Source organism: Nyctereutes procyonoides, unplaced genomic scaffold, assembly GCF_905146905.1.
Source record: "Nyctereutes procyonoides isolate TBG_1078 unplaced genomic scaffold, NYPRO_anot_genome, whole genome shotgun sequence".
Lineage (NCBI taxonomy): Eukaryota > Metazoa > Chordata > Mammalia > Carnivora > Canidae > Nyctereutes > Nyctereutes procyonoides.
Window position 1 is genome coordinate 14,180,017 of NW_026575130.1, and position 14,778 is coordinate 14,194,794.

Below are 14,778 nucleotides of genomic sequence, written 5' to 3' on the forward strand. Positions count from 1 at the left end.
CTGGATTGAGTCCCAAGTCAGGCTCTCTGCATGGAGCCTGCTTCTCCCTCTGCCTTTCTCTGTGTGTGTGTGTGTGTCTCTATGAATGAATAAATAAATAATCTTTAAAAAAGAAGAATCTATGTATGTTTTTGGTTTGGTTTTGAGGAAAAAATAAGGTTTTTTTTGAAGTTTCAACATGGGTCCTTTGGAAGCAGGCCTGACAGATTACTGACAGTTTTTGCCTGGTAGCTTAGGACATATCAATTCACCACTTTCACAGGATTGGGTTCCAAGATAATTGTTAAGGGAGATCCTCTCAACTTTTTGAGAGCTGAAATGGTTGCATAATTTTGAGTATGTGCTCATCTGACATGATGTAGTTCTAGTTCTGTCTCTGTTCAGTTACCTTATAAACAAAAGCTAGAATTGTTACTGAACCACTAGAACATGTCAGGAACTCCAAAGATCTTATTTGTTCCAAGACAAAATTACAAAATAATATTTTTATTGAATAGCTTTGTAGATTTTTTTTTCTGGTTTCAAGGAGCATTGATTTCTATTCGCTTCTTTTTTAAAGTTTTTGTTTTAACTTCAGTTGATTAACATGCAGTTATTGTATTAGTTTCAGGTGTACCATATAGTGTTTTAACACTTCATACGTTATCCAGTGCTCATCACAACATGAGCACTCCTTAATCCCCTTCACCTATTTCACTCATCCCCCCACTTCCCTCCGCTCTGGTAGCCACCAGTTTGTTCTCTATAATTAAGAAATTGCTTCTTGGTTTCTCTCTATATATGTATATTTTTGTCTCTTTGTTTTGTCTCTTAAATTCCACATATGAGTGAAACCATATAGTATTTGTCTTTCTCTGATTTATTTCACTTAGCAGTATACTCTCTAGCCCCATCTATATCGTTGCAAATGACAAGATTTCATTCTTTTTTATGATTGAATAATATTCCATTGTGTTCATGAATAGGTATTTACATACCACATGTTCTTTATCCATTCATCAATCAATCAATGGACATTTGGGCTGCTTCCATGTCTTGACTACTGTAAATAATTCTGCTATAAGCTTTCCAGATTTTTTAAAACCAAATTCCACTTACATGTTTGAGTAAAAGAATTAACCTACTCAATCTTTAAGTTTTACCATTTCTTCTACAAATAAAATATCTTAAGTTCATTAAATGTTAAGAGAGATTTTTATTTCTAAAATGCAATTTATTTTTATGTGTTACAACCACTAAACACAATAACTGAAAATATATTATTCTTTTCTACAGGTTAGAGTCCAAAGAATTATTAAAACTACATGGCATGTTTTTCAACCCCTTCTTTTTGGTTTGGTTGGATCAGAAGTATCTGTTGCATCTCTTAAATCAAATGCTATTGGTAAGAATAATTAGAGACACAACAAAATACAAGATTTGAAAATATTTAAGAAAATTATGAATAATTTTTACTTTGTGTACAATATGTCTTGGAATGCTACAAGAACCTTCTTCAGAAACTCATGTTGATAGAGTTACTAGCATACACTTGCTCTCCTGTTACCCTGTGTGCTCTGTTACCAAAGACAGCCTTGACTATTTTCCCTGAGGCATCCGAGGAAATGCAGATTGGAATTCTTTTCTGACAAAGTATTACACACCATTAGCACCTTTTGAATACTTCCATTTATAGCAAAAGTTCAAAGTCTATTAGTTCCTAATTAAATAAATATAATCTATACTATCTTTCATGGTACCTTTACTATCAGATAATCTCTTGTACTTTTTCTAGGCATAAAGAACCACCTCTTCCCAAATATTTTGTTTATGTTTATTTTTATCTGTTGTAGGCATTTGTGTTGCTACCATGAGTTTGGCATTATTGATTCGAATTTCTTTTACATTTGTATTGATGTGTTTTGCTGGCTTTAGTTTCAAGGAGAAAATATTTATTGCATTATCATGGATGCCTAAAGCTACAGTCCAGGTAAGAACATGTTAAGTCATTTTAATAATTTTTAATGTTGATGAGTTTTTTAAATTCCAAATGAATGTTACTTTATTTTTTTAAGATTTTATTTATTTATTATGAGAGAGACAGAGAGACAGAGAGGTAGAGACACAGACAGGGAGAAGCAGACTCCATGCAGGGAGCCTGATGTGAGACTCGATCCCGGGACTCCAGAATCACGCTCTGGGCCAGAAGGCAGACACTTAACCACTGAGCTACCCAGGCGTCCCATGAATGTTACTTTAATCACAAAATGTGGGCTATTAACCTTACTTTTAAAATGTTTGATTGATTGTAACTACTCATTGAAAATAATGTAATCTTTTAAAATCTCAGTTTTATTTATTTTTTTAGTTTTACTTATTTCTTCATGAAAGACACACAGAGAGAGGCAGAGACATAGGCAGAGGGAGAAGCAGGCTTCATGCAGGAAGCTTGACGTGGGACTCGATCCCAGGACCCCAAGATTACGCCCTGAGCCAAAGGCAGACACTCAACTGCTGAGCCACCCAGGTGTCCCAAAATCTCAGTTTTAAAAGCAATTCTACTGAGGTTAAAAAAGTGTACTTTTAATGACAAATATTTCCTATACTTATGCAACATTTTTTTCTATTTTCCCAAAATATAAGAATATATCTGAATACTGGAATGTTTACATTTTGCTGAATATTGTAGGGCTAAATGTAATGCTTTTAAAGCAGAGACACATTAATTATTTTAAAAATATATCTTTCCTACATCTGTACCCACTCCCCCATACATGAATGCATATATATTATTTTTAATTATGCATTTAAATTATATTATTTTAATTAATGACCAAATCTCCCCACCAGGGTATATGGGAAAGATAGGAACAATGTCTGCTTTCTTTCATTATTCCTCCCCTCATACTTAACACAGCGCCTGGCACACAGGAGGTACACAATAAGTTAGCACTGCATACTTACAGAATGAATGATGAATGAATGAATGAATGAATGAATAGGGAGACCTTATAGTTTTGCCCTCTGATTCAATGGTATTCTGCTCCTACTAAAAGGTATTGCTACTTATTGTTAGACTTTTTAACCTGGCAACATAATGTCTTGGTTTCCAGAGATTTTTTCTATTGTTATTCCAAAATAGAAGTTTGTGAGTTCTCATGCAACAAAATTCTCCATGTGTCATGGTTAGAAAAGCAGGTCCATGGGACCAGCCTGGGTGTTTTCAATACCATGTTACTTACCTATAATATTAGGCAAGTTACTTCATAATCTCTCAGTGTCCACTTTGTAGATTCCAAATCTCTTTATCAGTTTTATCATATACTGCCTCCCAAGTAGGAAGAACAAAGAAAAGATAAGCAACAAAATTCTGGAGAACCATAAGAAACCTTAGTATTTTGTGTTTGCTCTTATTACAGCCAAGAACCTGATAATCTATGGTAAAGGCAAATAAGCAAAACCCTGCTTTGTTTAGAACTCCTGAGGTTCTGAGAGTAATGTGAGCACTAAATATATATATATATATATATATATATATATATATATATATATATATTTAACGGGAAAGCTGAGATGATAAAAATACAAGATCAGCCCCAAAACGCATGCACACTAATTTGTCACTGTTTCACTTTTCATCCAGACATATTTACTAGGGAGAACATAGAATTGATGAGTAATTTGTGAAATTCCTCAGCACTTTAAGGCTTGTCTCTTTTCTGATAGCCTACTACTAGGTTGTGTTTGTTTTAACAGGGCCATTAACTTTTATTATGTATTAACTATTTAATATTTTTCTTTATGCCTCATCTTTTTACCCCCTAAATGCAGGCTGTATTAGGTCCTCTGGCTCTAGAAACAGCAAGAATCAGCGCACCCCACTTGGAATCATATTCGAAGGATGTGATGACAGTAGCATTTTTAGCCATCTTGATCACAGCTCCAAATGGAGCTCTAATTATTGGCATACTGGGGCCCAAAATACTTACACGCCATGATCCAAGCAAAATCAATGTGGAATTGACAAAAGTAGAACTTCATTAAAAAGTTTATTTGCCATCACCTGCCTATGTCATTTAATTAATTACCTTACAAGAGGAAAATTAAAACATACAAATATGTGGAGATTGTACATAGAACCAAGGATTTAATAAATATGTGATTTCATTACAGAGCTTTCCTCTGATTTTTTATTCCAAGGTTAATTTAATAAGAACAATGAAAATAGAATGCCCTTTTAGTATATATGTATTTTAAGAACAAAGCAAATCTGCCAGTACTCCAGCGAAGTCTAGAGTAATCCATCAGGCTGAATCTGCTGTCATATTACAAACTCGGTATAATAAAAAGTTGAATGAACCCAATGACAGAACGTTAAGATAGCCTAAGACTCCAGACAGGAGCAGAACTCACCATCAGTTTAGTAATTCAGTTAAATAGATTACCAGAAAAATAAAAAAAAAAAATGCCAGGAATAAATCCACCACCTTTGGGTGAGTCAAAAAAAATGGATATCAAATTCTGTTTTTAGTGACTATCTGAATAAATGATATGTCGAGTAAAAGAACCAAATTTAGACTTACATTACTACTGCAGTACCCTTAAAATGACAAGTTTAATAGTTTTTAAATGAAACATTGTAGTATTTATTCATAGATATAAAATTAAATCACAAATAGAAATAAGCCCTGATTTTTTCAATGAGTATAAAATAAAGTAATAATTAGCCTGCAGAAATGAAAGATTAGTAGACTTGTCCATGTGAGATTTTTCTTTTCCATGGTAATACAGAATCATCTTTCAATTCTAGCTGATGAAATCTGCTTTGCTTATAAAGAACCCATCCCAAGCAAAATGCAGCTTCAGTTTATGTCAGGATTCTTCATTTTAAAGTTGGAAGGGTCATGTTAAAGCTTCTCAAATAGCCTTAGTGGATGGCTTCTTAGAAACCATTCAGACTTCTTTGGCAAAAGCCAAACGCAGGAACTAAATATTACATAGTTTCTCTCTTCCCTCTTCTATATAAGATAGTAAAATAGCACAAATGTGAAATTTACACATATTCTTTGCAAAGTGAAGCAACTATAATGTAAGGCAACCAAAACTATATCTATTCCTATTAGGACTGGGACCTTTCACAAAATATAACACTAAAACTGTCAAAAGTTTACACACATCTAGATAACTCTGGGAGGAGCTAAAATAGCTACTGTTTTAGCAGCATTTTCTTCAATATTTTTACAACTCAGCATGGATCCTATGCCTCATTTTCAACTATTTTAATTCTAGTACTAAAAGTCTAAAAATTTAAAAGTCTAAAAATTTAAAATTCTAACTGCCCCAATGTTTTGACTATTATTTAAATCATCAGGGGATATCATTTTTACTATTACTAATAAATAAATGAAAGTATATTTACATTCACAAGGTAGTACTTTACATTTATAAGAGACTTTAAAATAGAATGTTGATCTTAATAAAAGAAAAAGGTACAATAAATCACTTTGAGAATTAGGAACTATGTTTTTTTAAGTAGGGAAATTTGTCATTTTTTTGTGATTTATAGATTTTTTTCTTAAGTAAATTTTTTTAAAGATTTATTTATTTATTTATTCATGAGAGACACAGAGAGACAGAGACATAGACATAGGCAGAGGGAGAAGCAGGCTGCATGAAGGAAGCCTGAAGTGGGACTCGACCCCGGGACTTCGGGATTATGCCCTGAGCCGAAGGCAGACAGTCAACTTCTGAGCCACCCAGGCATCCCTTTTAAGTAAATTTAATATATGTCCATTAGACTGAAACACTCTACTTTTTAAAGTAGTTTTGCAGGCATTCAAATAATATTGATTTAAGATTTTATATTTATGAAAACTTTTTATAAAAATTAACTTCCTTAATGTAATTTTAAAATTACAACCAGCTAACCTTGTGTACAGTATTCAAGTGTTCATAGTATTTAAACAAGTAAATACAAGTATATTGTTCCTTATAAATTTTTGGAGTATGTCTTGGTTTACTCAATATTTTTTCACTATTTAAGAAATTTTTATTAAAGCAAGAATTTTATAATCCAGATGACGTTTTCTTGGTCAGTTGCCAATTCTGTTATTTAAAACAGAAATGACATTCTGAGCTCTTCCACAGTAAAGAATTATAAAATTAAAAGAATGCTTTAAATTTTTGTGATTTGCTGAAAATAGTTTTTCCCGGCACCCATAAAACATTAGTTTTTATATTGCTAGTGTGCGTGCATGTGTGTTTAAGTCAGGACGTAATCTAATGCAGTGTGTTTCAGCACAGCACTATTTACTTTTTGATTCTCACATTGTCCTAAATATGGCCCTTTGTAGACTTCATAATTGATTCTGTACTTTGGACATGATACCATAGTGTTTGAATGCTTTCTTCCTTTCCGGCATAACAAGCTGCCCCAGATTCACACACGTTTTGCCTACTCCTGACCTGGAATCAGGTAGTCTCCAAAAGACTGGTATCTTTCCATGAACATTGGTATGTTAAACCCAAAATCTGAAGGTTAGGAATGCTAAGACCGGAAGATCATTGCATCTAGACCTTTTCAGTAAACATTGTCAAAAAATACATGTTTCAGAAATTACGAAATACATGTTTTAAAATAAAACCGGTAATTTTTTTTTTGCTATTACTATCATTGGTGATTTTAGGATATAATTCATAGCTCAGATTATACTTAGTCAAAATCCCTTCAGTGTGGATTAATGAGGAGAAAAAGTAAATGTTATATAAAATAATGCAATTGTAGGACGTAAATTCTATAGGATAATTAAACATTTTAAAATTTCCTAAGTTATCATAGTTTTTGAATCATTTAAAAAAATAAAACTATGAGGGGTACCTAGGTGGCTCAGTCTGCCTTGGGCTCAGGTGATGATCCCAGCATCCTATGATCAAACCCGATGGTAGACTCTTTGCTTAGCAGGGAGCCTGCTTCTACTATTCCCTCTCCCCCACCAACCCGTGTGCTCTCATTTGCTATCTCTCAAATAAATAAATGAAATCTTTTAAAAAATTAAAATAAAAAAACTATGAAAAACGTAAGATTGAATTGTTACTCTAATTCAAATGTAACATTATAGGACTTTTACCTTTATCTTTTTTTCTCTTATGCTGAATATCTTGGTTCCAAATATCATTAACATAATATTAGCTTTATTTTATAATATTTAAAAATTCCAAAATAGCAATACCAATATTATTACTTACAATTACTGAATTAAGTTTAAGATATTTTGCAGTTCTTTTTGTCTTTAGACTATATCCCACCAAAGATGTCCACCAAAAGTACTAAATTCTAAAGTCTCTTGAAATTATATATATGATTATATATGTAATTATGATATATATACTTTGATATACAGTTATATTTATTTCTATTTGCTTTCAGTTCTAAAATTTGCTTTTAAATAAGATTTATGTATAATTTTGGTTACATAAAGCATTTATAGTTTAAAAGTCAAAACTACATGAAAAGGTACTTTTGGAAACTCTTGCTTCTTTTCCTGTCCTCTAACAATTCTAGCCCACTTTCTTTTTCTTTTATTTCAATTCTGTTTTCTCCATCTCTTTTTTATATTTTAGTAAATATAAGCAAATAAATATTTATTGTTGAAAATTATCCCTCTTTAATTATACAATTGGAGCATTTTATGTACACTTTTCTGTTCCATGTCAGTACATAGAAATTGTCCTTGTTTCTGTTTCCCACTGAATAGTACTACATTGTGGCCATGTCCCAGCAGTTTGAGCAGTCCTTTGCTGAGCAAAGTTCTTTCCAGCCTTTGGATGTTATAAATAATCCCACAATGATTGAACACGTGTTTATATTTCATGTGCACATGTGTGTGCTTGGGCAGAGTCTTTTCTAGGGTCACACCAAGAGCATATATTTTCAAACTTTGGGATTTTTCCAATCTGATAAAAGAGTTAGCCTTACAGTAATTTTAATTTTTTTTAATTATTAGTGAGTGGGCATCTTTTTCATTGATTTAAAGGTCATTTGCCTTTCTTTTCCTGTTAACTCTCTGTTCATGTCCTCTGTTAACCAGATTTTTGGTATTTCTCTTTTCTCTTTTAAAAAGCTCTTTACAAAAAAATAAAAATTAAAATAAATTAAAAAATAAATAAAAAGCTCTTTACACAAAAGAGAATAGTCAGTTGTCTGCGATATAAATTACAAATGGTTTTCTTCAATTTTTCTTATCTTTTGATTTTGTTATGCAAAAGAGTTTTCTATTCATATAGTTAAATATATTCATCTTTTCCTTTTATGCTACAGATATTGATTCGAAGTTAGAAAGGAATTCTCTCATTTTCCCCTTAGCACCTGTGTAGTTTCATTTCTCACTGTGACTTCTCTGATGCATTTAGGATTTATTCTGTTATATGATGTGAGGTATGGATTCAGTGTTATCTTTTGCCAAATGGTTATCCAGTTATCTGATTCTGGGTCAATTTGGTAGAGCCGCCAAAACAAAGTACCACAAGTCGGGTGGTTTAAAACAGAGCACCACAAGTCGGGTGGTTTAAAACTATGAGAAATTTATTTTTTCATAGTTCTGGAGATTAAGAAGTCCAAAATCAAGGTGTCAGCAGAGCCATGTCCCCTCCAAAGCCTCCATGGGAGGGTATTTCCTTGCATTTTCCAGCTGGTGGTAGTCCCAGGCATTCTTTGGCTTGTAAATGTGTCACTCCAGTCTCTGCTTCTGTCTTTACATGGTTTTCTTCTATGCATCTCTGCATCATTTTCCCTTTGTGCATGTCTGTTTCTGTGTCCAAATTTACCCTTTTTAGGATGTAAGTCATACTGGATTAGGGGCTCAACCCACTCTACTATGGCCTCACCCTAACTTAAATAATTACATTTGTAATGATGCTATTTTCAAATAATTCTGACATTCTGAGGATTAGGACTTCACATATCTTTGGGGGGAACACATTTCAACCTGTTAGAAGTACCGTTTATTAAAATAACTATCCTTCTCCCTTTGTGATTTAAGATGTCTTCTTAAATATTAAATTTAAGAATTTAATGTATATTAAATTTCCATATATATTTGAGTCTATTTCTAGAGTCTTACTTTATTCCACTGATTTATCTATTCACCTACTAATACCAGAATATTTTTCTTAAATATTTATTTATTTGAGAGACAGAGAGAGAGAGAGAGAGAGAGAGAGGAAGAGGAGCAGAAGGAAAGGGAGAGAATCTCAAGCAGACTCCCTACTGAGTGTGGAGTAGGATGTGAGGCTTAATCTTACAACACGGAGATCATGACCTGAGCCAAAATCAAGAGTGGGATGCCTAACTGACTGAGCCACCCAGGTGCCCCAATATTTTAAGCTAATAAAGATATTATGTTTTAATATCTGGTAGAGCTAGCTACCCTCAATGCTCCTTTTCCCCTAGAACTTTCCTTGCTTATTTATTTTCCTCATGAACTAATTCTTGCATATTACTCTGCCTGCATCTTGAGAACAGCATAACAATGTGTGGTAAAGTATCCGATCCAACATTCACTGCACAAGAAGAGACACAGAAGGAGAGTGTGGATCAGAAAACATAAGTGCTTTTCATTAAAGAATTGAATAGACTATATTTAAGTGACTTTCTTTTGTTTAAGGGAAAGAATGACTGTTGTATTTAATACCCTTGCTACTACATTAGTTTTATCTTTATTTTTTATTTTTTTAAAGATTTTACTTATTCCTGAGACACACACACACACACACACACACACACACACACACACAGGCAGAGACACAGGCCGAGGGAGAAGCAGGCTCCATGCAGGGAGCCAGACATGGGACTCGATCCCGGGTCTCCAGATTCACACCCTGGGCTGAAGGTGGCGCTAAACCACTGAGCCACTCGGGCTGCCCAACATTAGTTTTATACTGTACATTATACTCCCATCGTGAGAGTATTCCTAATGTCATATTATTTTTAATAGAAAATAATTTTGTTGCCCTTGTTCATAGGAGCTATTATCAATTGGAATGTACACATAATTACTTCATGGTGTAGGAATCTCTAGCTTTTGGATAATTATTTGTGTCATTGTATCAAATAATAATCTTCTATCAGTTAGCTAGTTACATGTTTAAAGCATTGTCCCCCAGTGCCACTTGTCTGTATGTTGGGCAGAGGACCTTAGAATTTCAGAATACAAGAGCAAAATGGTATTCGGTGATCATTTAATCGAACTTGCCTCATCTCCTGCATGAGAAAACAGAAACCCAGATATATTATTACTTGGCCAGTGTCCCAGTCTGGCCCTCAAATCTACTTCTCTCAGCTAACCCTCTGAACAACAGTGGCCTGCACTGACCGCATCATCATTATTTCCTCTGCTCTTACCAACAGTCTTCCAATAGTTTCACTCTATATCAGTTCAACTCAAGTTTTCTTTTTTCTTTCACTGACAACATATTACTTAAAATATTGTTGTCAATAATTCATATCGATTCCGACGCACCTGGGTGGCTCAATCGGTTGAGCATCTGCCTTCAGCTCAGGTCATGATTCCAGGATCCTGAGATCCAGTTCTGCATCAGGCTCCCTGTCCAGCAAGGAAGTCTGGTCCTCCCTCTCCCTCTGTCCCTCCCCTGGCTTGTGCTCTCTCACTATCTCGCTCACTCCGTCTCTCTCAAATAAAATCTTTTAAAAATTTAAAAAATTGAAATTTCATATCAATTCCAATGAAGTAGTCATTGCATGTGTACTGCCCCCAGGGAGGTAGTATAATCGGGGCTACATAGTTACTTTTGTCAGAGGGCAATTAAGAAGGGTCTTGGTAGGGCAGCCTTTGGCCCAGCGCCGCCTTTGGCCCAGGACGTGATCCTGGAGACCTGGGATCTAGTCCCACATCGGGCTCCCGGCATGGAGCCTGCTTGTGTCTCTGCCTCTCTCTCTTTCTCTGGGTCTCTCATGAATAAATAAATAAAACATTAAAAAAAAAAAGAAGGGTCTTGGTTGTGATCCCTCAACAGACAACACTCAAAGCAAGCAGGGGAACATGTTCCTCAGTCCTGAAAGAGGGATATTGGCTACACATCACCACCCTTGTACCATTTGGATCTTTGGATCTATTGCTCCATATAATTTCATTCCCATCTAGGAAAACCTCCTCCAGGATTCTTTTCTTTTGCTGGGGAATTTATGAAAGGAAGTTTAGTGGAATGGATTATGTAGCTAGCCCCTTACCCCTGCAGCTGGTCTTGCACCTTCAACTGATTGCCTCCCTCCTCTACCACATACTATCTGTTCTACATTTTTCATTACCTCAGCTTGCACCTCTGCTGGTCTCTGTCACTTATCTGGCAGGGTGACCCAGATCTGAAGGGTCTTACCATGTCATCATTTCTGAACATAGAATGCCACACTCGGCCATGGTACTACACTTGTCTACTTAAATTGTGCCATCAAAATTGAACAAAAGATTACCTAAAGATCCCCCAGTGGATCACTTGGAATGTGCCAACCACAGTCCTCTCTCCTTCCATTTTGTAACAACATTGAGAGAGACAAGAAGCTAAAATTTCCCAAGCAGTTCACTGTGAATGATGGAAATGTGCCATTCTTTCTTCTACCCTTGATCCTCTGTCTGCTGGATATATGGGACCATATAATGGCCATTGATAGAGAGTGTATACTGGTACCCCATCTGTAGCTTCAAATGGCTTCTAAAGCTTTTTCTATCACTCCATCAGTTTAGCAGGTTCTGTTTGTAATGATTTTATGATTTTTGATGGGATCATGATTCACATTGTCATGTGTCCACTGTTACAACTATGCTATAAAAGTGCCCTCCATGGCCCAATGCAATGATGACCAGGATTCTATGTTGGTTGATCAAACATTCTGTTAGCCCTTGCATGATGGTACTGTTTAAGGCCATAAGAGCAGGAAAGCAAACTCATACTCAGAATAAGTCTCAGTTCCAGTCAAGGTCAAGATGAATTGCTCTCGTTCCCAATGTGTTCAACTTGCCACCATGTCCCACCAGTGTCCCTGAAGGATGGTGCCATAATGAGGCATCAGTGTTGTTCTCTGTTCCTGGCAGGTTGGACATTCAGCAGCAGTAGATAAATCAGCCTTGATCAGTAGGAACTTCTGCTGTTTGGGCTGCTTTATAGACTCCATCCCTGCCACTACATTTATGCACTAGTCACACTAGTACTTAGGTGGTTAGTGGAAGAAGCTGGCTGGACATCAATTGACTGAATCATTTTGTCATCTTGGTTGTAGGTAGATGCCCTCTGTAAGAGTTAACATGTGATACAAAGATTTTCATATCTTGGGTCTATTCCCATAGTTTCATCCATATGCCTCTTTACCAGATTTCTTTGTCTTCAATTTTCCAAGCTTTCTCCTTCCAACCCCTGACTTATCAGCCAAGCCATTTGACCATGAACATGAATTATTCTTATTTTGGACCACTTCTCTATACATGCAAAATGAATGACAAGGTACACAAACCAAAGTTCTGACTACTAGGAGGATGTTATTTTTTTTTGCTATCTTTCCAGAGCTAAAGTAGGCAGTCAAACAATTTTGGCTTGTATCCACATCTTGAGCTAAACTCTCAATAAACTAAGTTAACTTTTTTCCTCCCTAAGCAATATGGGAATACCTATACAACCATAGTTGCAGACTGAGGGGAGAAACTAGTGAAATAGTTTTTTATGATATGGGAACCTGGGCCACCTGCTCATACTGTTTACTTGTGCCCTGCAGTACTTAAGCCTGATCCTTGATGTGCTACTTCCATCTTATGATGGGTTACTACTAGGCCAAGTTGTCCTCATGACAGGATAGGTTTAACAAAACCAAGCTCATTATGAGAAGTTCCAATCACATGGTCACTCAATACCCATTGCCAGGTGAATCCAGTATCATTAAAGTGTATGACTATACAATATGATTTATAATTATCAGCAGATAGCATGGCCTTGCTAGAGACCCCCATAGGACTATGTTGTGATTCCTCCTGTTGCACTTTACCATACACTCCACATGGTGTCTTTCCCACTGCATATATCTTTAATGCCAGAGTCTGCTGGATTGTATGGCCCAAGTGATAGGGCAGCTTGTACTGTGGCTTGGACCTGTTGCAAAGCCCTATCCCACTGTAAGCTCCCATCAAAGCTGGCAGCCTTCTCTGTCCCTCAGCAAATGTGTCAGAGCATTATTCCTAAATTTGGAATATGCTACCTCCAGAATTCAAAGACACCTATGAGACATTGTGCTTCTTTCTTCATGTTGGGAATACAAGATGCAATACTTTGTCCTTTATTTTAAACCTATTGCAGACCACTAGGCCCTTAAAATCTCTATTAATGTGTTAGGTCCCTTAATCTTCGAAGGGTTTTCTTACTCTGAGGGATGCATGTGTCCCAGATGTCCAATATACTTGCTACTTTTTATTTACCCAGTTTTAACTGATCAATGTAATGAACAAATGTGATATTCTACAGAACGTCTAGACAGTCCAGGTCTCTTTGAACCGTATTATGACAGAGGGTAGAAAAGCTAACATACACTTTGGAAAGACTATAAATGTTGTCCTTCTCATGAATATGAGTTGCTTCTTAAATTTCCCTTACAGTACTGCTTCAGCTATACTGCACATCTGTTAGTCTATAATCTTTTCATCTTCATTTAATTTTAAATATATTCTAATTTTAGTATAATTACTTCTTAGTTCCATAAATTATTTAGAATTGTGTTTTTACTTTCTAAAACTTATGTATCTCTTTTGGATAACGTTTTTATTGATTTTTTTTTATTTATAAAAGGGGGGAAGGGGCAGAGGGAGAGGGAAAAGCAGGGTCCCTACTGAGCAGGGAACCCGATGCAGGCTCAATCCCAGGACCCTGAGATCATGATTTGAACCGAAGGCAGATGTTAAACCGACTGAGCTACCTAGGCACCCCTGGATAACCTTTTGTTATTGATTTCTAATACCAGTGCTTTGTTATCTATACATGAATTTTAAAATGTGATACCTTTAGGTATAATACCTGGTCAGTTTTTATAAATATTTCAAGTTTGTTTGAAAAGAATAGGGATTATTTAATTGTTGATTATAGTTTTATATCACTTATATAGCCTTACTAAGTTTATGTCCATTTAGTCAATTTCTAAAAATAATGTGTTAAAATCCCTCAGTGTATTTGTGAATGTATCAATTACTCTGTATAATTCTATTAATTTTGACCTTATTTATTTTGAGGATCTATTATTAGGTATCTACAATTTTAGAATTAGTATATCTTCCTCGTCAATGGTTGGAATACAAGATGAAAAGGAGGGAGTTTGAGCATTTTAAGGCTGATCACAGGGGGGGAATATGGCCAGGAGGTGGCAGTAGCACACACAAGCTTTATTTGGGTGATCCTTTGAAGGTTTGCATATTGGGGAAGGCCCTGACAGTGGGAGATTATCCAGAGGCTTAAGGCAAGGAGGCCATGGTTCCAGAAGGGGAGGAGAGCCAAGGAACTTCTGGAGGAGAAAGGCATCAGAAAGAGGGCTTATGTGTTTAGGTGGTTTTTGTATGTCACTCAGTTGCATGTCAGGGAGTCTCTAGGTCAGAGAATTCTAAAGAGCAGCAGCAGGTTAGGATCTTTGTAGCCCAAGATTTGTTTTATCTGTGGCAAGCAGATTTTAGACAGTTTCATAGGGTATGTGAAGCAGCCAAGCTCTAAATAGCTAAAAATGTAATTAAACTATGTTTAAAGCAAATGGATGTGTAAAAT

General features: G+C 35.5%; 1 protein-coding gene across 1 annotated transcript in view; it reads left to right on the top strand.

The window, feature by feature from the left end:
* The window catches only part of SLC9B1 (solute carrier family 9 member B1), a 60,459-nt gene extending 56,371 nt beyond the window's left edge, over positions 1-4,088 (top strand). The window contains exons 10-12 of the mRNA XM_055342350.1: positions 1,276-1,384; positions 1,833-1,969; positions 3,811-4,088. Of these exons, the coding sequence (XP_055198325.1) occupies positions 1,276-1,384; positions 1,833-1,969; positions 3,811-4,023 (459 nt within the window). The 3' untranslated portion in view covers positions 4,024-4,088. The remainder of the gene's footprint in view (positions 1-1,275; positions 1,385-1,832; positions 1,970-3,810) is intronic.
* The last annotated feature ends 10,690 nt before the right edge of the window (positions 4,089-14,778 follow it).